Below are 23506 nucleotides of genomic sequence, written 5' to 3'. Positions count from 1 at the left end.
TTTAGGGTTAGGGGTAGGGTGAGATTTAATGTATAGGTTAACTTTAGGGTAAAAGTTAGAATTTGAGGGTTGATTCAAGGTTAAGGCTAGAATTGGGGTTAAGGACAGGTGTAGGGTTACATTAAATGGACAATCACTGAAAGTAAAGTCCAGTTGCATTTATGATGCATTTAGTTGAATGTTAGTTTAATGTCAGCTGAGCATCTACAAGGCATCTACAATGAACCGTCCAAGTAGAGCGATACCCTATATTTCATATTCCCAAGTCACATACCTTTTTAGAATTATTTTAGAACCACTGTATTTCCACTGTACTGCTACATGTTGTGCTGTGTAATTTAATTGTTAAAGACGGAACATACCCATCTAGTACTGTGATCGAATAAGATAAAAAAAAAACAGTACAAATGCATAGGCATGTCACAATCAAGTACCTCAACTGGCTGATCTTCAGTTATCAGCTAATACAAATGAAAATCTGATCAGAATATAATATAATGTTACTAAATGCAGTAATCACATCACCATCAGCTGAAATAATCACAGCCTATTTGCAGCATTCAGTGATAGAAGCATTGCAAAGGCCAATAAAATCCAATAAAATCCAAGTGGTTATAGTTCTTTTGTGCAACAACCATCCAGGCTTCTCATAATCAAAGCCCTTTCAATTGTTATCATATGTGTGACTGAAAGGGGCCACCTCACCCCCTCCTCTTTTTCTTCGGAAGGCTCTGCTTACTTTTCCAATTAACTCCTCATCAGTCACAGGGGCAGGCAAGGATGGAGTATTTCATTAGACAGGCCTGTGAAATCAGACCACGGACAGGGAACAATGGGCCAGTTTAATGTGGGCCTCAAGATCACTAGTTTTGGCCGTGGATGTTTGAAATTAAAGGGGAGGCACACTTCCAGCTTCCAGAATAGCTGGCAGAAAGGTTAAGCCAGGCACTGGACACATTTGTGGTTGGAAGGGGGGGAGGGTCTAATCCCCTCCATGACCGTATTCTCTCAAAAGTTACTTCACTGTCTATTGAATCTTGGATGCGGGTATTTCCTAAACTCGAAACAGAAAGTCAGGAAAGTCACCACTGAGTCATTTCCTTTCAGCCTCATGGTTATAAGGGGTCATCCTCCTCGTTTCGTAATCGCAGTTCCATGGAAGTTCCACAGTTCCATTCCTCCCTTTTACTCAAGCCAGCACTCTTGGCTTGGGCCTAACTGGCTGTACTATGTTATTTTTACAATCATCCAGAATTGTCTGTCAATTGTCTTAGACCACCAGAGAAAAGGTTTAATGTTTAAGGCTGATAATTTGCAACAAAATGTTAACACTACAATAAATATATTTAGACATTAGGGCACCCATTTTCATGTTCTACCAATATTTGACTTATAATTCAAATCAATTTTTGATGATATATTTACTGAACTTCAGAAAAGCCCATTTAGTTTATTTTGCTGCATATGAAATGTCGTAGTAATGTTGATTCAGGTAGATTAAGGCCCAAGCTTTAAATTTGATAAATGGTTATTATGGTCATTAACAAATATGTAAATAAAGTATACTGGATATCGGCCTCCGCCTTCAATCTCCAAATTGGTGCATCCCTATCCCCCTAGGTAACACATTCAGGCATATTGAACCTGGGTTGATCCAGTACTGGCTTAACCTAGGTTCTAACAAAATACAGTTTTTATTGTTTTAACTTTTAATTGTATTAATGTTCATTTGTATTTGTTCCAATATTAATATAGTGTTAAAAAGCCTGTTTACACCTGGCATTAACATGTGTTTTTGGTGATCAGATCACATTTGGATTTCACTCATCTACATAAAAAGCCAGGTGTAAACACCCCCAAAACGCATTGTGACACTTAAACCACATTTTGGGGTGGTTTAATGGAGTGAAACAGAGTAAATGGAATGTGTTTTCTGTGATCGATTATCAGATTCTGCCAGGCAATCAAAAAAAAATGCCTGTCCAAAAAACAATAATGAATATCAGTAATCCTTACTGCCGATCTTGGCTTCTCTCTCAGTTCAATTTGGATGAGAAACCACCATTTCCAAGAAGTAAAATGGACATTTTGTTTATTTATGCAGGACAGTAAAATGAGATTTCATCCGGTCAAATTCTTCCAGTATTTCAAGAATCTATCCAGATACAAAACGCATGTGAACTCCAGGTGTAAACAGGCTCTTACTGCCAATACTGCACAGTATTGTACCTGCACTCCTGTGGTCTTTAAAAGGCCACTGCACCAGTCAGAACCACCAAGAAAACCTTCCAAAAACCTGATTCCTATTCACAAAGGCTTTTCTGCCATTACCGACAAGCGATTGTGACGTCTTCATAGTGTTCAGTAGGCTTCTGTACTCTTTGCTTCTACATCCATCTTCTTTTCAGGTTTGGCTTGCGCATGGAGGCTTGTCTAATTGTGGTCTGAGCTTGTTAGTGTCCAGCGCTAATCCCTCTCATGTGCTGGGTGCAGTGTGAAGCCAGTGTCTCATTAAGACTGCTCCACTCCGCTAGCTTTAGCCTCGGCATGAGAAAGCCCCGGCGACGGAAATGCTCCTCCCCGCCATGCCCATCTGTCCTGCTCAAGGTGAGCTGCAACTCGACTCAAAACCAACATTCAAAACCAACAACCAAGTGGATGATATGCACAGACGCTTCTTTAATACAGGATGCTGCATTACTTTATCATTACTATATTGCAATTAGAGCGCATGCCTTGGTGTTATCTATCCTTTAAGTTCTCAAAAACCAGGGTTATGGTTCAGTTATTAGCTCTTATGAATAAGTGCAGTATGTAAACCAATGACGTAGAGGGGGGCGTAAAGAGGCCATCTTACTAAATAATAACCACCATCTAGCCAACTTTCCTGTGCCTTAGTAACTCGTTACCATAAACTTTTTCAATATTCAACAAGACATGATTACTGGCCTTGCAGTTATTATTTATTACTAGAACAGTGGACAGGTAAAGTAAGTTGAAAAAGACCAAATTGTCTAGGGAGAATGTTTGAAAACAGCAATATTCTCACCCTTGTTTTCCCACAGTAATAAACTTTGTTTTCTCCACCAGAATCAACTACAATAACCCGCTAATCAAAGTAATTGTTCTTAATAAATGCAAGCCTCTCGGCATGCCCCTACTCCATACCTACTTTAGGGCGCTCCCTAAAAGGCATTCCCTAAAAGGCATTCCCTTTCAGGCGCTTCCAGTTTGCCCTAAGCAAACTATAGCTGAAACGCTGAACACATGTCACATTGTGTAGAGACATTCTTCACAGTCCAGAGGCGCGCTAACCCTGAGATTAACGCCAGTGTTCTCGCAGGCCGTGATGGTTCATCAGCCACCCTGCATTCCGGCTGCACTGACTCTTCCTTCTTGCGTCTACTGAGCCAGACTTCGCTCCATGTGACGAGCTGCAGAGCAAACTCTGGTCAACAACAAATCAATAGGCGCAAACCATGTCCGGTACATCTCGGCCTCTGGCTAATTCAATCAGGCAGGCTGTTTCTGCATCGTGCACATGTGAAGGCTCTGTCTTCCCTCTCAGAGATATGAGGGGGGGGGGGGATAACGACGAGCATACTGAGACGTTTTCCTCTCTTCATTGTTCACTGAGGCCCACAAGCATCACTGGCTTTTCTACGAGGGATAGGTGCAGGTCTAAGGGTCTGCTGGAACGGTACCAGGTAGCCTTTGAGTGGGGCAGAAGGAATCGTCTGTTTTCATAGTTGTATTCATAGTCATGGAGTCAAACACTTGCTGTTTTTCTTTAATAACGTTATGTTTCAATGCTGCATTTTTGTATAGATTATATTCTAAGTTGTACAGAATGTATTCTAAGCTACAAATTCAGTTGTCAGTCATTTTAAACAACAGAACACATGAATTTAACACAGAAATATAAGTCACATGCTGTTTTATCCGTTTGGTACAATAAAACAGTCAACAGTAAGTCTTTACCAATCCAAACTGCACCTTAAATGAGCTTGTGACCTTGCTTCAGAAAAAAAACATAGTCTACAGCCTACAGTCTGTATGAATGACCAAAAGTATTCATTTTCAGAGGTATATTTTATTCACCTCAAATGTAGTGGAGCTGTGTTAACTGGTGGGCAATAAGCTTGTGAGCTAGCCTCGTTGCGTCTGTGCTGTGAGACTTGGATCTTTGTATTCCTTTACGGAAAAAAGCGGTGCACTGCCAGAAGCATCCATAAGAAGGGGCAGGCTCTAGCAAGGCCGACCATTCAGCAGAAAAGGAGATAAGCTAGCAGATACAGCAGATAATATATCCTGTAACATTTTAGATTTGTCCCGTTCTCAGTATCTTGAGATTGGACAGTACAGTCTAATGCACTCCTAAAAATAAGGGTAATGCATAAGGTTCCTTGAGCAATGCCACAGAAAAAACAGTTTTGGTTCCATAAAAACAGTTTTTGCACATCTGTAAGAAGAGATGCGGGAGTGTGAAGAACCTTCAATGGTTCTTCAGTGTGCTTTAAGGTTTCTTGGTGTGCTTTTTCCGCAGGAAAGTAAAATCGGATCTCATCTGGTCACACTGGGGAAGCGTTTTAATGACATGTGTAAACAGAATCCGGTCAATGCAGATCCAGATGCTATCCGGATACAAAATGCAGGCGTGAACAGGCCCTATGTGTTTTTACCCTTTATCCTTCAAGAAAATTAGAGGACAAATGACTCTTTTTTAGTAGTCGTCTGATCATTTTAATCCTGTCCAGATAGTCCCGTACACATCTCTGTGTTGTTCCTGGCAGATGTCGTCTCACATGATGAACTAGTCCCCTGATGAACTAGTCCAAACTAATCGAGTGGGGCTAATGTCTACAACAGAAATATAGACCTTTTATTTTTCATGCAAAATGACCAGTGAATCCACAAGTCTTCTTCTAGAGTTTCTATATGTTACTATTGTGGTAAATCTCAAAGTTTTCTTTAAACACCATTTCGCCCTATAACATTCTGTATGTATCACTCCGCCATGAATGAATTTCAATTGATGTTTCAGACGAACGTCAGAACCATTAAAACACCAAACACAGGCATCTCTCAGGCATCAGAGAGCATCCTCATTTGCATTTTAGCTTTTAGAGGCAATAAACCCCTGGTTCCTATTACCATCACTTTTAAACTGGTGGAATTCCCCTTTACTAGATGAAACTTGGCTGTGGTTGATGATCGTAGATGTGGGTGATCCATTATTAAAACGTATTTGGCATTAATAGTGCAGAAAGCAAGCGCTTCCTCATTTACTACACGTCCATAAGCTCCCCGATGGTGCTTCGCTACAGGCCAAGACCAGGCCTCTGAGCCGAATTCCCGCTGATAAGTGGACAGGAACCAAGCTAGTAAATCACACTAAACCAGCAGGAGGAACCAGGAGATGGCCTGAGAACGTCTTATGAAACGCATGGAAGGACATGTCTCAATAATCTCGGTGAACCGCACCATATTTGATTTCAAAACTGATGTAACTGAAAACACTTGGATTAATAAAACACCAAGAGGGGAGTTAATGGAAAGCAGAGCGATGAAGTTCAAAAAATATCACACAGTCTGCCAATTCTGCCTCCCTCCTCCCCCTCATTTCTTGTTAAATCTACAGATGCGGGGTTACGCTGTTACTGGCCGTTACTACAGCCCTCACCCCTGCGTGTAACTTATTCACTTTTCAAGGTGTCAGGCTTGTCAAAAATCCGAGATGAAAAAAAGAGAGAGAAATTGACTTTGTGGCCAGCGACACCTCCAGATATGAGCACATTGTTTGAGTTGGGAATTCCAGGAATTCCAAGTCATTATTTTGAGCGATCTGCATCCCTGCCAAGCGAGCGGAAAGAAGCCAAATAGGCTCTCTCCAAGAGGCAGGGTGTGCTTTAGAACTCTACCCTTACTTTCTCTTAAGCCCTCTTTCATTGGCCCGCCCCTCACACGGCCAAACAAGGCCGTGTCCTTTGAACCCCTTAAACTCTCACCCCATCGTTCTCATAAGTGCATACCTTAAACAACAGGGCGTAAGAACGCACTGATGCATCGTGGATGGTGTTTCAACTGCATCATATTCGGAATGTCTGAACTGATTAATATTAGAGATGCCCTGATCCATTTTACTCCCCCCACCCCCCATCAGATCCAAGTACTTGAAGAGTCAGGATGGACAGTGTATCAAATATGTATTAAGTTTTTTAATGTTCCACTGCAGGATGGTTCCACGCTAAGAACGCTCCTCATCCGCGTGGTGTCAATAATATCAGCCATAGACAATGCCAGACAGTGCTCTACTAGAACACAGCAGTGAAAACAGGGTCAGGATCAGAACTGGATCAGACCTACAATAGCAAATACTTGAGTCGCAAAGCAACGGATCGGATTGGGACATCCCTAAATATTTAGCAGTCAACAGAACAGAACGCTACTATGTGAGCATGTGAATTCAGTAAATTTTTAAAACCAACTCTGAATCATGAATAAGAAATCGAATCAAACTGTGTATTGTTTAGAGAATTGAAAGCAGTGAGGTCAAAGACTTTCATCCAATTACACATTTCACTGTAGGTACTACTGTTTATCAGATCCAGAATCCAGAAAAGTATTCAATGTTTTTTAAAGCCTAATGTCTGTTTTTTAATTCAGTCATTTTCTTACCAATAGAAAACTCAAAAGAACCCACCGGTGCATTTAAATAAAGAATTACAGTCAAAGTGGGTTTGAGTCCTCTCATATTCTCATAGCATATGATGGTATTTTATTGTACTGTGATACATTTCATTATAATGATACACAATATGCTTCTCTTAGCATATCAAGAATATCGTCAGAGCTTAAAGAACATTCATTATTATAAACAGTGTAATCAGCCTGCTTTAATTAGACGAATATCTGAATATCTGTCACTACAGCTACTGATGCATTTTGTCTGCGTTCACGTGTGTCTTGATAAATGCTATTTTAATCTTACTTTGGGTGCTTGAAGTTCTTGAAGGTGATGTGTTAAAAGCTGGAAAAATGGGCAAGCGTAAGAATCTGAGCCAGATTAGGGTGACTATATGGCAGGGTCAGAGCATCTATAAAACATCAGGCAGGTCTTGTTGTTTGCTCCTGATATGCAGTGGATAGTGCCTACCAAAACTGGTCCAAGAATGGAACTACCTGTGAATCAGCGACGGGGTCATGGGCACCTAAGGCTCATTGATGCAATCCATGAAGGCCCCACCTCACAACTTACAGGACTTAAGGAATCTGCTGCTAACATCTTGGTGTCAAATACCACAGGACGCCTTCAGAGGTCTTGTGGAGTCCATGTGGAGTCAAGTGCTGAGATCTGTTGTGGTGGCACAAAGAGGACCCACTCAATATCAGGAAGGTTTTAAAGTGGCTGACCGATGTAACTCACAGTGAGAGTCAACCTGGCTAAAAGTACTTCTTGTATTTCTTGTAAAATTTTGATATGACCTCTTTCTCTTTGGGTTTACTCTATCAAATATATATTACTTTTTTAATGTTCCACTGCAGGATGGTTCCACGCTAAGGACAGGAGGTAATATTCTGTTACCTTCTAAGAACGCTCCTCATCAACGTGGTGTGAATAATATCAGCCATAGACAATGCCAGACAATGCTTTACTAGAACACAGCAGTGAAAACAGAAGGATCAGAACTGGATCAGACCTAAAATAGCAGATACTTGAGTCCCAATGCAACGGATCAGATTGGGACATCCCTAAATATTTTACCTTCGAATAGCTCTGTGAGATGTAATGACTTGCCTTGATGTAAGCACACAACCAAAAACACGCATGGGAAGGCAGAGATAGCACAGCTGTACCTACTCTATTTGATGTCAGCTAGATGTTGCCTACTTTAGTGGATGTTTGTTAGATGTTCTTATATGTTAGGTGTTAATCACGCTACTTGATGTCAGATGTTTCCTATTCTGCTTAAAGTTAGCTAGATGTTAACTATTCTAGCTGATGTTAGCTAGTTGTTAACTATTCTAGCTGATGTTAGCTAGATGTTAACTATTCTAGCTGATGTTAGCTAGATCTTAACTACTTTACCTAATGGCAGCTAGCAAGCTGTTAACTACCAGTTTGTAAGTTAGATACAGAAACAGTTAGAGCTGGGCAATATGACATTATTTGATCGTACTGTAATAAGTTTTGTTCTTGTGGTACACAATATGCCGTCATGAGTGCATCGTGGATATCGCCAGTGCTTAAAGAGCACTGATTACCTGCACTTTTCATTACAAAGAGTGTCATCAGTTTTATTTAATTAAATAGAATTATTATATTATCATATTTTGAGGGAAAATCACAGTACTCAGTATGGGAGAGCATTTGGATTGTAGTTTATAAAAATGTTACGCTGTTGGTGCTTTTTGTGAAATATTGTGATAATATTTTTCCCAATAACATATATTGGGAAAAATGTCTTTAAATAGCGTGATATAATTTTTTTCCATATCGCCCAGCTCTAGAAACAGTACAAACTTGCTAGCATGTTAGTGTTTTCAGAGAAGAAAGTGCCGTGCGTAGAAGATGACGAGTCCTCATCAGCATCCAACGCTGTACTGGTTAGCACAGTCCCTATTAACTGTTACTCATCCCAAACGAAACCCTACCAACCCTACCTTAAAGCTACTCGACTATGAAAATGAGTTGGAACACTCATCATTAATATAATTGGTATAATAACAACATCAACAGAAAATGCTGTTTCATTAAACATTAGACACTTAAACTGTGTGTTGCTTTCAGTGCAGTAGTCGAGCACTTGAGACGTTTAAGCATGACGGCCTACTTGTTAAGTTTGTTTACACCTGGTCAATTCATGTGACTAGTATCTGGATCGTATCCTGATAAAATCCACATTTAAGCTCCGTAGTCAAATCTGAAAAATGAAATCTGACTGCTGTGTGAGACTGAACTTGCAAATTCACTCTCTGCCTGGCAATTACTACTATAAGTGGTTTGAAGGATCGGATTTGTAGCTGGTTTAAATGCGTCTTGGGTGTGGTGTTCACACCTGCCTTTGTAATCCAGGTATAATCCTGATACTCAAGACCCTTGAAGCGACCAGGTGTAAACGGGTTCTCATTTGCTTCAATTAAAAATAGCTCAATTTAAAGTTTAGTATGACAAAAAATATACACGTAAATATTGTATCAGCATAGGCCGCAACGTAATATATCAATACCGTTATGAGAAAAGAAAAAAAGTGGTATTTCATCCTGTAGTCCCTATGTAATTAACAAATCATACAGTAAAACCAAAGTATTAACTCTGTACCTCTCAGACAATCACGCCTGATCATATCTGACGCTCACGCTAATTCCTCAACAGGACCAGCATGAAAAGACAATAGTGTAGGAGTCATGCATGGTATTGTCCACTCGTCCGTCCTCTTTTAGGATAAACCCAGACTAGAGGATAATGAGAGTAGAGGTTGACAAATGCATTAGAATTGTCACCAACACACAATTCTTTGGGTTACCAGGAAGATCAGAGTTGGACAGAGTTCAACTGCAGTCCAAGAAGCTGTTCAGATGTTTGGAGAGTTGGACTGTGTCAAAGTGTGGACGCTTGTGGAGGTCCCATCATGTTTTAAGGCCACCGCTGAGAAAATGACGAGGGATGCGCCCCGATACAGCCCAAGGCCCAAACGTCTTCTCTGATCCCGATACATGGGGACTAAATGCACCTGATCTGGCATTACGGAGAAATGCAACACTTATTGAATATTTTAGAAATCATAAATGCTTTCAAACCATTATCTGACCATACGACTACGGCTCCAGTGTCACTGTGCATACCTAAGACTGACTCTTTTCACTCCAGTCATGGTGGCTTGCTCATCCGCCACTTCAAAACAACCCCCAGAACTCTCCGCTCAGTCCAGCCTGCTCTTTTCATCCTTATTGGAACGGCTGATAAATTGCTCCACATGTTTCTGTCCCCACATTCGCCGCACTGGTATTTTGCTGTCTCTCGCCGGGATGATGACCTTGCCAGGACATTCAACTCTGCACCGATAATGCAGCAGCCCACTTTGTCCAGAAGTGCAAAACGACACACACCAAACATGAAAATGCTCCAGACTCCAAAACCCAGGGTGTTCAGCCTCAAAACTCCAACTTCCAACAGCTCTGCCCAAAACTGCTGACCCCATGTGACAAGCCTTATGTAGCCACCACAGTTTCATCAGCCTGCACAGAGAGAGACACGCTTCTCTGGAAACAGGGGACGTTAAATAGCCCTTATTCATTTCTGTCATACCCAGATTAACACGGGAGTTAGGCTGCTCCCCAAACAGGAGGCGTGCTTTCGTTTTTCCTCCCTGACTGAAGCTTTTCTAACGCATTTAACCCGTTTTATAAACCAGATTAAAGGGATGTAAGATGCAATACTGCAATTTTATATCGTATTTACTACTTAAACATCAGCAAGCCAACGTTTCCCATCCTCGTAGTTCAGACTGAGTCGGGTGGGGCGAATCACTTCCAACTCAAATAAAACTCAAATAAAACATTTTTACCCGGGTTTGGTTTGGTTAAAGCAGCTTTCTTGGGAAATGCTAATTGAACAGCTTGTTCTAATCAGCTCCTCGCTGAAGACGCCTTTCACTCAGCCTCCAAACATCACGGCTCCTAAACCACCTCCGGACCTCCCGACCGCAAAAGCGGGAGATAAAGCCTCTCTTCCCGGCTACGGTCTCTTCAGCGTCCCGCTGTACGGAGCTCCGGTAGCGGCTTCGGTTGCTCAAGGACACTGCAGCTTCACTCTCTCTCTCTCTCTCTCTCTCTCTCCCTCTCTCTCTCTCTCCCCCAGCACTTCCCCACACAGCCTGGCCCTCAGCCCGGCGAGCTTTTTATATTCCGCTGCTCGGAGAAGAAACGTCAAGATAACGGGTCGTAAAATAAGCTCCCGTCGTCTCCGTTTCGGTTTTACCTTTTTGCCGGTCCTGCTGCCCGTGTAGCCGTGGTGGTGGTGGTGGTGGTGGTGGTGGTGAGGGTTCGCTGCCACTGTCCTGGGCGGCGCGGAGAGCAGCATGGTGTTTTTCCTCTCTCTCGAGCAGCAGCAGCTCGGCGGAGTCCACGGCTCGGCTAGCGGAGCGCCACGGCGGGCAGCTGACGTCACTCAGCCGGGGAAAGCGAGCTTGAGAGAGAGAGAGAGAGAGAGAGAGAGGAAGAGGGAGAGAGAGAGAGAGAGAGAGAGAGAGAGAGGAAGAGAGAGAGAGGAAGAGAGAGAGAGAGAGAGGAAGAGAGAGAGAGAGACAGAGAGAGAGAGAGAGAGAGAGAGAGAGAGGAAGAGGGAGAGAGAGAGAGAGAGAGAGAGAGAGAGAGAGAGAGAGAGGAAGAGAGAGAGAGAGAGGAAGAGAGAGAGAGAGAGAGAGAGAGAGGAAGAGGGAGAGAGAGAGAGAGAGAGAGGGAGAGGAAGAGAGAGAGAGAGAGACAGAGAGAGAGAGGAAGAGAGAGAGAGAGAGAGAGAGAGAGGAAGAGAGAGAGAGAGAGAGAGAGAGAGAGAGAGGAAGAGAGAGAGAGAGAGAGAGAGAGAGAGAGGAAGAGAGAGAGAGAGAGAGAGAGAGAGGAAGAGAGAGAGAGAGAGTGTACTTTTCCACTGCGAACATTTTTAATTTACTCCACAGTGAATAGCTAATGTTAATTAAAAAATATATATATACTCACCATGTTTTCCCCCTTTTAATCATTATTGTAATAATAATAATTATTATGATTAACTACATTAAAAAGTAAAGCTTGTATTTATTTATTTGTTTAATAATTTATGTATATCTTTTTCTGAGGTAGAATGAGTTTACAATTTATTTGTTTGATTGAGAAATTGTATCTAAATAACCAACACACGGCCCAAAAAAAATATATAAATATATATATATATATATATATATATATATATATATATATATATAATTTTTTATATTTATATTTTATAATTTTTTATATTTATATTTTTTATATAATTTATAGATATATATATAAGTGTGTCACCGGTGTCTACAGTCAAGCAAAGACACCTTCAAACCTTCAAAAGCTTTGCAGCTGACCACATGGACAAAAACGAAAGCCTTGTGGAGGAAAGTTGTATGGTCCAACTGTTGCATGTCAGCGTGGTGGTGGTAGCATCATACTCTGGGCTGTTCTGCTGCCAAAGTGGATGGAATAATGAATAATGAAGATGGTGGACGACCTCAGCTAGATGGTTCGAACTTGGATCCAACTGGGTGTCCCAACAAGACAACTACCTCCAAACACACATTAGAGATGGTTATGCAATTGATAAAGCAGGCTAACGTTAAGATTTTGGAATGGACTTCCCAAAAACACATCCGGAAAGCCAGAAACTTGCTGATGACAACCAAAAGCATCTGGTCAAGGTACAATTTGCTAGGGACACTTTATACTAACTGGCCTGTAAGATTGTAGTCTTACTGCATTCGTGTCCATCAGTGGTGCAACAAACTACCCCCTAAACTCCACACTGCATAGTCTCTCAGTTCAGTAGTCTGTAGACTCACTTCTTATGCACTTCTTTTATGCATATGTGTCACAGGAAATGCTCTGAACATAGTGTAGGCTAATATTAATAACAGAACCTACAAGAATTTGAGCACACTATTCTTTGCGGAGCTGCTTCAGTTCTGATCTGTATTTATTCTGATCTGGTTTTTGGGAATTTTGCACGGACAGCGTTTTAGATCACTGTCCTGCTGCAGAGCAAAATACACGTTTCAGGTTCATTTCATGGACAGATGGACAGAAAGGTGAATTTATCTAATACAATATAATACAGTTGCCTCAATAATAAGTAGTTCAGGTCCTGAGGCAGGGAAAGAGGAGAGCTCCACACCGCCGCACTACCACCACCATGTTTAAATGTTGGCCAATGTTCCTTCTATGAAATGCAACATATGTTTTATTAGGTTTAGGGAATGCCCAGGTGCTTTTTTTTTTTGCAGATTTGATGAGTGCTTTCTCGCCTGCTGCTCTTCCACGAACACCACCTTTTCACAGTCCCCTTCTTACTGTGGAGTCATAAATACTGACCTTAGCTGAGGCCCTGCAGTTCCTTGGCATCTTTGTTGACTGCCTAGATGATTTGTCGCAGTGCCTTTGGGGAAATTCTGACAGGTCAGCTGCTCCTGGGAAGGTTCACCAATATTCCTATTATTCTCAATTTGTTAATAATGGCTCTCACTGTGGTTCAGTGCCCTAGAACCTTATGTCTTTAACCTTTTCCAGGCTGATATGGTTGGTGACATTCAGAACTGGATGGCAAATGTAAAAGGTAAAGGTGCGTTTAACAGTTAGTAGGACTGGCTGCCTGCAAGCCTGGCTGCGTTCAGTCAGCTGAATCTCATTACCAATTATCATTGTTTGCACGTTCAGTAAGTCCCTCTGGATAAGAGCATCTAAGAGCTAAGAAAGTGACTAAAGGTTGACTGAACTGGAAAGTATGAAGAAGGATTTGAGTGGATGGAAGTGTTTTACTGTCATGTTGCTTCAGTGTGGAAGTCATTTTTTCCTTTCATTAACTTTGCTAGGTCTACAAGTGCAGCACTGAATGTATGGTGATGTGAGGTCAAAGGTGTCAGAAGTATTCACATTCGTTACTCAGGTAGGAGTGGAGATACTAGGGTTTAAAAAGACTTCTATAGAAGATGAAGTATCAACTTAAGCTTTTTACCCCAGTAAAAGTGTAAAAGTACTGGTTTCAAAACTACTTAAAGTAGAACAGTAAAAGTAATGTAAAGGAAAGCAGAGGCCAAAAGCTTAGGCTGCGCCACAGGGGCCTATAGTGCACTACCCCCCCTCCCCCAAAAAAAACTTTTTCTAAAAGCCATAATGAGGAAAATGTTCTATTAAAATGTTCATGTTAAAAATGTTGGGCTGCACTAGGCTGCCTGTTAAGCTGCAGATCTGCTGCATTTTAGTAATATCAGATATATTAAAGGAGCGTCTCTGTGCAGTACTGAGCATTAATGTGTGTTTCATGAAGGGAAAATATGATGAGTAGTTGCCTATAAGTTTTGTAATGGTGCAAAAAGTCAAACTTCAGAGGCATATGATCAATAACCTGTATTGGAATGTAAATGTGGAGCTTATTTGGGACATTTCACTCAGGTTCTCTTGAGTCTCTGCCATGGACATCTTCATACTAGGCTACAAACGTCTGCTGAGTCCTTGCTTGAATGCGATGGATCGCTTACAAACCAATTGGGTGTCAGAAGGGTATATGTTTATACTTCTCATCCAACCACAATCAGGTTTTGAATAATCCATTTCACCCATAATGACCGCTCCTAACTACCAGGACATATACCCACAGTGCATATGCAGAGCTCTTGAGGAGTTTTCATGTGAAGTAGCGTGTGAAATTCATGCTGACCTCAGTTATTTGTACGCAGGTGCATGAAGCTTGTGCACACCTGGCATAGAGTGGGAGGCTGGAGGGCCGGGACCGGTCCATCTGCCAACAAGGCCGGTCTCATCTGCAAGCCGTAGAAATACTGCGGATCGTGAGTCAGCCCAGAATGGAGCCAGCTCCAAACCGCTAGCTCACCTCACCACAGCCAACGGCGGCGAGAGAGGCTTCATCAGACGAGCCATGGGCGGCTCGTGTGGGAGGAACGCTCGGTTGAGGCTCGAATTCTTTTATTAGTTGACTGCAGATGTTGGGCCTCAGCGAGCTCCTCCCTTCCAGCCTTGTTCCACACAAAATTCTCTGGCAGTCTCTTTGACGGTTTGTGTTCTCAGAAAGTGTTGGCGGGGCAAACGCGGAGGCAGGCTGCAACACCAGTTTTAGTTATGTACCGAAGAAAAGAAATGAGAGCCCACTGAATAGTTGTAAAGCAGGCCACACTGACATCAATGAGATCTCAGGCAGTTGCATTAAACATTACTCTGAATGATGTGTAATACTGCTAAATTCCATGCAAAAGTTTAGGGACCCCATCAGTTTACCGGTTCGTTTTCAGTAAAAGCGGTTATTACATACAGGTTATCCATCTTTCTGTCAGTTTATCAAAAGATTCCTCAGACGTCTCTGAATCTTCAGGTTTCGGTGTTTGCAGTGTCCACCTTTACCTTCTATTCTTTTCAGGAGACCCAGTTGCAAATTTTTGCAATTTTTCCTCAGACTTTGTCAGAAGCATTGAGGCATTTTCTGCTTCTCGCCTTCCAGATCTTCTCAAACTGATGCTGCTGTCTGCACTCTGAGGTGGTCAGTCCATTGTTCTGAGATCCTCAGCGGCTTCACCAGGCTTATCGACAGATAGTGCTGATCAGCTCTGCATCCTTGCAGATGCACAGCGTCGGGTTGCCTTCTCATAGTTAAAGGATCTGCTTGATTAATTACTTTATGCTATTTCAATTAGCATGCTAACCTGTGATCTACACAGTCATATCAGAATATTATGAACACCCCTGGTTTGGAATTAGCTTGGCCCATTACATCAGCTCCACTTACCATATAGGAGCATTTTGTAGTTCTATAAATACACACTGTATCCATCTGTTCCTCTGCATACTTTGTTAGCCTCCTGTCACCCTGTTCTTCAATGGCCAGGGCCTCTCTGGCCCACCACAGAGCAGGTAGTACTTGGGTGGTGGGTCATTCTCAGCTCTACAGTGACACCGACATGGTGGTGGTGTGTTAGTATGTGCTGCGCCTATATCCGTGGTCACAGGAATCTGCCCACTGGACGCTGTTGGCTGGATATTTGTGGTTGGTGGACTGTTCTCAGTGCAGCAGTGACACTGAGGTGTTTAAAAACTCCAGCAGTACTGCTGTGTTCCACATTAACACACCACCACCATGTCAGCGTCACTGCTGAGCTAAGAATGACCCACCACCCAAATAAGTTATATGTCTGATAAAATGGGCTAAGTTCATTCCAAACCTGGGGTGGTCATAATATTCTGATATGACTGTGTAAGAAGCGACGTGTAATTGTGCCGAGTGATCACTTTGATGGGAACGTTTCCCACATGAACAGCCCCCCTCGAGGCCCTTGGAGGTGCTCTGGCTTGAGGAGGAGGGGGAGGGAAGTTTGCTATGGTAGTCGGTGGGGAGTGGGGAATATCCTCAATGTTTGTGCATGCCTCAAATTCCTCAGGTGTTGTCAGCATGGCCTACGCGGCAATTACCTCCATGTGAAAACATGCACCGCATTCAGCTACCTACCTGCATCCACTCATCCAAAAACCCATCAATCTACTGCTTATCAATTCATATGTAAGAGACGTGACCCTGCTTGTATAGCAAATGTACAGAAAATGGACCTGCCTGTATGTTTGCAAAAAAATTACCCACACTATATTGAACAATGGTTATAGCACTAGCAATACCTTTGATATTCTCAGAAAAGCGTATAATGGTGTAATTTATGACAATAATAATAAAAGCTGCCCACCCCTATACTGGCACCCCAGTAGCATTAACTCTGGTCATGAGTTATGATGTGGGCACACCTTCCACCACTTGTATCCACTGTTTAGTGTCTCATTACAGAGAACAAGATATGAACTTAAGTCCGTGTGTTCTGAAGAGTGTCCCCACAATATAATAATTCATAACCACACGCCAGAAGATGCTGTAGCCACATCTGTTGCTGCACAGTTTGCATTGGTTATCCTCTAGTCCTATATCAGTGGTCACAGGACGCTGCCCCCAGAACGCTATTGGCTGGATATTTGTGGTTGGTGGACTGTTCTCAGTGCAGCAGTAACGCTGAGGTGTTTAAAAACTCCAGCAGTACTGCTGTGTTCCACATTAACACACCACCACCACCATGTCAGCGTCACTGCAGAGCTGAGAATGACCCACCACCCAAATAACAGTTGCTATGTGGGGGTCCTGATAAAATGGGCTAAGTTTACTTCAAACCAGGGGTGGTCATAATATTCTGATATGACTGTAGCAACTACCATGTTCGTGTTGTTCGTGGTGTTCGTGGGAGAGCAGCAGGCGAGAAAGCACTGCTAACCAATGCTCATCAAATCTGAAAAAAAAGCACCTGGGCATTCCCTAAATTTAATTAAAGCATAAGTTGCATTTCATAGAAGGAACATTGGCCAAAATTTAAACATGGTGGTGGTAGTGCCAGTAGCAAGCATGTAATTGTGCCATTAGATTAGAGCAGAGATAGAACCTTCTCCACTGCATGTATTAGGCATTATGTATGTTGGCATTTCCACCAAGGTGTCATATTTATAACCATGTTGTTTAATACCTTTCTGTAAAGGAGAGGTGCCATTAAAAGTGCCATTAAACTCTTAAGAAGGTTTCAGGTACCGCCACTGTCGATAATTTTGACTCCAGAATATCTAACCCAACTACCCTGGATTTTGTTTAAATCAATGGAATTCTGCTGTAAAGGCAGATTCTGAAGAAAGACATTGTTTATACTCAAACACCCTTTTCTTCAGAGCTCCTTCAGAAGCTCCACCCCCAAATTCATGGACATGCATTGAAGGGTGAACAACATGCAAGTGTGCAACCACAGAATCCTCATCACAAGTAAAAACTAGCGAGGGTTAGGAAAATATGATGTTGTAGATACCAGAGAGCAGCACATCACCTCCACACTCTGCTAGTTATGAGAATACGGGTTGCTACGGGAACCAAGACTTGTGATCGCTGCTTTTCCTGTACCCGTGTCCAGGAAACTCTTTGCAGTGTCCAGTTCATCTCTCTATTGTCTGCTCCCTCAAAAACAAACTGGTCCACCTCAGCTGAGTCAAACTGGAGCTACACACACATCAGAAAGGAAAGCACCATCTTAATTTACTACTGGTAAGACTTTAGAAACACAAAGCTGGGGAAGTGAGCGGGGGCAAGGCTAAAAGCTAACCGGCTCCAATCTTGTCAATCTTGCCCTGGCTAACAGGACATCGTACTGTTTACCTTTATCGTAAGGTAAAGGTAAGGTATGAGGTAAATTAGCATTAGTTTCATTGTAAGGCAAAATAACAGGGTTGTAAATAGACTTGTTGAACATCACCTGAGCTTTTTTCCACCCCAACCAAAGTCACATACTTACGGTTTTCAATTTGGCGCTCCGGCACAGCAGTGACTGTACATCACACGACGGTAACATGGCCGCATGGTCGCTGTATAGGTCATAAAAGTGTGCAAGCAACTTTGCTATGACATAGCTTTTTTCCTAGGTCCTTCTGGCCTGCAGAGTGGCGATAGAGGCGGTCAAAGCAAACATAGGCCAAGCTCAATGACATATGCAGGCCAGGGGTGGGGTTTCTCAGGCCTAATTTACGAAACTATCGGTGTGGTTTCATGCCTCAGGGCCAGTAATGTTGGCCCAGCAGTGGTCCCCTCAGTTACAGCTTAGTGACGCAATATGGGCAGGACATTTACACACACACACACACACACACACACACACACTCCAGAGGAAACAGCTCGGTTCTTGCTCTCTCTCATGTCTGAGTCACTTCCTAGGAAAGGGAAACTATAGTATTCTTTAACACCTTTCTGGCACTGCAGGTTTTGCCTTCCTCTCCGCTATGGCTTCTGCAATGTGGTACTGTTTGTGACTCAACAAAGCAGAAAGTGGTGCTACACATACTTAATTAGCCCGTCCTGTCTCGCGAACAAAGCACTACAATGTCTGCGGTCTATCGTCGTCTCGACTGCGCCGTAAATCAGAGCGTGGATTTCTCGTAATTTGTCCTGTCCTGTTCCTGGCTGGCCTGCAGCAGGTTGCAGGAGAGAGAGGGAGTCTGGGAAAACTCTTTGCGTCTCTACCCCGGCTGGGCTGGTGAAGGCCCGGGGATTGTGTGCAGATGTGCTTGGAGGGTGGCCAGACGCTCTGCCCTGAGCGAACATGTGGTCTGGGAATGTTTATGCTGGCACCGTCTCAAACCAACCCCCGCACGATGCACTAGCGCGTCCTGGATGCTACACACTCACACACTTACACACAGGTTTATACACACACAGGGCCTTTCTTTTTGCTTGGACTAATTAGAAGACTCTTAACATTAATACCTGTGTTTGACTTGTCAAGGACTGAGTGACTGTGAAAATTTGGTGTTGGCTGTTTTTAAAAAGAGGATGGCCCATAAATCTAAACCTATAAATTGTTTGGCTTTTGAAATCGGACACAATTAAGGTTTCCAGTGAAAATCTCATTAAATTAGTACACCAAGTACAGCGGAATAAAACTGCTTTGACTTGAGTATCTGCAAATAACGGCATACTTGATCCACATTCTAGCAAAACATCTCAAATAATCAATTACCATGTAGAGATAATGACTTATTCTCTTTAAATTGTGATTCTAAAAATGTCTAAAAATAATCCCTTTTCAATAATGATACATGTCTCTAAATAATCACTTACTATGTTTAACAATGAGTTTTTGGTAATAATAATAAATATTAATATAAATAATAAATCAGTATTATTTATTAGCCCGTTTTTAACTGATAAAATGACAATTTCAGGATTATTATTCATTATTTTAAGTTTTTAAAGCACAATTAGACTTAAAGTTGTGCCAAGACATAAGGTTTTAGAAAATAAGTAATTATTCTGAAAAAGCTACTAAGTCACAAATCTAAGAAAATAAGTCAGTAATTTGAGCTACAAAATAAAACTTTCCAGAAAATAATTAATTAGTCATTAAGCCACAATATTATGAAAATATGTAATTATTTTCCAAATAGGTACATCATTTTAGTTATCATAGGTCACATAATTCAGTACATAATTCATTATTTTAAGCTCTTAAATAAAAATAAGTCATTATTTTGGGCTACAAAAAGTTTCTAAATCAAAATATGTCCTTGTTTTGAGATGTTCACATCACAATTTATAGGAAAATAAGTAATTATTCAGTAATACTGAATCAAAATGTTGAATAAGTACATTTTTCCCAGAAAGGTCACCAATATAAGAAAATACATGTTAATTCTGACATACTACCGTCAGAAACATAGAAGAAGAAAAAACAGTTAATACAGTTAATAACTTGTAGACTCCCCAATATCTGAATTGGTAATATGTTTTAATATATTTACATATAAATCTACACTTTAACTTTGACTGAATAGTTGCATAGTTTAATCTGAAATAAAACTGATACTTAGAGAAACAGAATGAAAAAGACCTTCTTCTGCTCAGTCAGGCAGGAAAGCGTAGTCCCACAGTTTCTCAAGCTGAATCCGAAGAGATTCGGTCACAGCAGCCTGAGGCCACGAGGTTATTAGGCATGCATAGCTGTTATATTGTGTCAGCCAGATTAGCTTGTTTACATGGATTTACAACGGCCTTACAGTGAGCTTTACCATCTCCCGCAGCCTTTCCTCTGTCTGAGACTGAAGGCTGTGGCCAGTGCCACAGATCTGGAAAAAGCTCTTGTTGGTTCACAAGATTGTTTAGCTGGAATTTAAACAGCAGTAACTGATCCATGATCAGTGCTCCAAGAGCCCCGATGAACATGGGCCTTAGAGAGATGCATGTTAGGACACATGGCCAACCAGACATCACTGCTACGCTGTCCACACATGCTCCACATAGCTGGAATTCTCTTGCTTGCAGAATGTGGAGGCTGTGGAGCCCCACAGGCCCCCCAGCAGACCCTCACATACATGGATGTCCTCCTCTCCTCGTCCAGCTGTGAGGGCGTCTCTAGTCTACCGACCGCTCAGAGGCCCAGTGGCGTCTTCATGTGGTCCAGAAAGGGCCGCTTAATTTCATTTTGTGGACTCAGTGTGCGCAAATCCACATCTGTTCTAATCTCCAATGCCTCATTTGCAGGATTATTCATGCGTTCTTTGTTATTCTGGTTTTTAGGCATCTGAAACAACCCTAGTATAAAGGTTAAGATAGCCACACTAACTTTCATTTTAATGCTCATTTTAATTTAGTTGTTAATAAATTTCCTATCCAGCTAAGACTCACATGATTCTACAAGCACTAGGGCTAGCAGTGCTTCCTCTGAGATACATGAAGCGTCTTTTGGAACTGCCACTAAAGCAACGTCATTGGATAATGTGAACAGCCAATTCTTGTTATGTCAGCCAGGACTTGTGTCCAAAATGCAGTGGACTTGTGTGGACGTTCCTTTAAAAAACTGTGTAGCTGAATTTTGAGGCATAGGAAAGACCGTTTTGAGCAGGTGTCTCTGCACAGTAGAACAGTGCACCACCAATCCAGAGCATGCTGGGCCTTTTGTAGTTTGACTTGCTAGATATATGACATTCTTTTCCTTTAGATGATGTTCTTGGTCTTTCAGACCTCAGCTCGACCTCCACCGTTCTTGTTAATTTCTTAATTACATCAAAGAGTACACAACTACCTGAGAGCACTATTCTATCTTCTTATAGCCTTCTTCTGCTTTGTGGGCATCAGTTATTTTAATTAAGTGCCAGGCAGCAGCTTAAACGAGATAATGGCTGCTGATTGTTGGGGCAAACCTTGAGATGCCCAGTTGGGTGAGCTGGCCCTCCATCTCTCCATGCTTCTCTCAGCTTACGTAACAGAATTGGCAGGTGCCAAAAAGCAGCGACTGGCTATCTTCATACGTCTCAGCCTCTCCCAGCACTGCTAACACTGTGTGGCAGGGGGAGTGTCAGCTATTGTGTGGGGATTATAACTGCCTTAACTGGGGGGGAAACAAGCATGATGAATCCATTTAAAAAAAATAAAATAAAATAAACAAAATCAACCAAACATTAGAAATATGTTTTCCCAGAACCCGTTAATTAAGACTTCTCTGAAAGTTCCCTCCTGCTAACTGGTCCAGTACATGCTTGTATTACTGGTTAGCAATATTGGCCTCATGGCTCCAGCAGAAAACTGTAGAAGTAAACTTATTTTTGGTTCACAGAGTATTTTATATATTTTGAGGCAAGCAAAAAAAGTATACTTTTTTATTATTTATCAAACTATTCTGTTGAAATATCTTTAAAAAAAAAAAAGCTCTTTGGACACATTCTTGGACAGACGAGAAGGTAAACAGACCTCAGAGTAACCTCCTCCTGCCCTCAGTGACCTGCACAACGTGAATAAAGGCCTCTGCTGTATATAGATGATGCAAGATACCGTCCTAATGACATAATGACTTAACTCTGTTTAGATTCCCAACACAAGTCCAAGTGCTGTTCCAGGACACATATCGGGCTTGGCTGGCTTTCAATGTAAAGTTTGGATTCCCAATCTCTACCTGACTTCAGCCTCCATTTGGATTACCCTGGACTATAACAACCTCCTCTGAGGGACAGCAGGCTACTCAGAATTTCCAACGCTTGTGACGCACCGTCATACTAAGTGTTGGCGTGGGATTTCAGCTGGCCGCCTCCCCACAGCCACTGTCTCAGTCAGCCATCAGAAGACTGTCCGTTTCTCAAGCTTCAAGCATGATTCTGTGGAGTCGAGGCCAGTTTCTGAGGCTGACCGAGTGAACCGAGCACTGTTAGAAAAGCCTAAAAAGCTTGGGGCTATTTGAGAGCGTCAGGAAAGATGTATGGTGCACAGTGACACCTGCAGGACAGGGGGGTATGGGCAGAAAGGTCTTTCAATTTTTAGCTATTATATATTTTACACTGGCGGTACTTAGAAATAAGTCCTCAAGTCCAGTATGTTGTCGTTTAGTGCTTGCAAATTTTATTTTTGAGAAATTAGAATAAACGTATGGACAGAGCTGTCATTGTTTGGGTTAAGGTTAGTTAAATAAGTGTAAATTCCCCTGATTCCAGATACAGATGCATTTTTAAAAAGTGTCATTGAGTTAAGGGTCTGCTGTCATTTTCTTCCTAACCTCAACATACCATTAATACTTTGCTCAAATAATATAATAAATAATAGAAACCTTGTGTACAAAAGCTACTGTAACAATCTTTACTCCAGCCCTGACCTTAAAGATGATTTCTTCAGATTTTTCTAAAAATTTTCAGTATCATTTCTGTTTTTACAGTTTTCAGAAATGCTTTTGATTTTGTGATGTTCATCACCAAGAGTTTAATGGCACTGTAAAGCTAGTGTATACAATTTCAGTTAAAACATTGTAGTACAATAGTTTACAATAATTACAATTGGATAAAACTTGAATAAAAACCAAATTCACTGCCAAGAGACGCCTCACAGAAAGTTAGTACATATGCCTGAGGCTTGCTTTATAATGTCCTAAAAATGGCCTAAAACAAAAATGTGTAAAACTTATTCAGCACTTAGCATTGAGAGAGACCTTGATGAGCATTATATGGTCAAATAGTCCAAACATTAGAAATATGATTTCCCAGAACCCATTAATTAAGTTCCCTCCTGCTAACTGGTCCAGTATATGCTTGTATTACTGGTTAGCTATATTGGTCTCATGGCTCAAGCAGAAGACGGTAGAAGGAAAGGCTCACAGAGTGTATTTTGGGGCAAGCAAAAAAGTATACTTTTTATTATTTATCAAACCATTTCTTTGAAATATAATTTAAAAAA

At 41.7% G+C, this 23506-nt stretch overlaps 1 protein-coding gene across 3 annotated transcripts in view; it reads right to left on the bottom strand.

Moving 5' to 3' along the window:
* The window catches only part of rbms2b (RNA binding motif, single stranded interacting protein 2b), a 35000-nt gene extending 23868 nt beyond the window's left edge, over positions 1-11132 (bottom strand). For 2 of the 3 annotated variants that reach the window (XM_072696410.1, XM_072696411.1), the window contains exon 1: positions 10982-11132. In XM_072696410.1, the coding sequence (XP_072552511.1) occupies positions 10982-11083 (102 nt within the window). In that variant the 5' untranslated portion in view covers positions 11084-11132. Of the gene's footprint in view, positions 1-10568; positions 10777-10981 lie in introns of those variants that run through there. The other variant, XM_072696412.1, reaches the window with a different exon arrangement.
* Between the last annotated feature and the right edge of the window lie 12374 nt (positions 11133-23506).

Source organism: Salminus brasiliensis, chromosome 14 (genome assembly GCF_030463535.1).
Source record: "Salminus brasiliensis chromosome 14, fSalBra1.hap2, whole genome shotgun sequence".
Lineage (NCBI taxonomy): Eukaryota > Metazoa > Chordata > Actinopteri > Characiformes > Bryconidae > Salminus > Salminus brasiliensis.
Note: the sequence above shows the minus strand (reverse complement) of the source record. Positions and strands in the feature narration are given on the sequence as shown.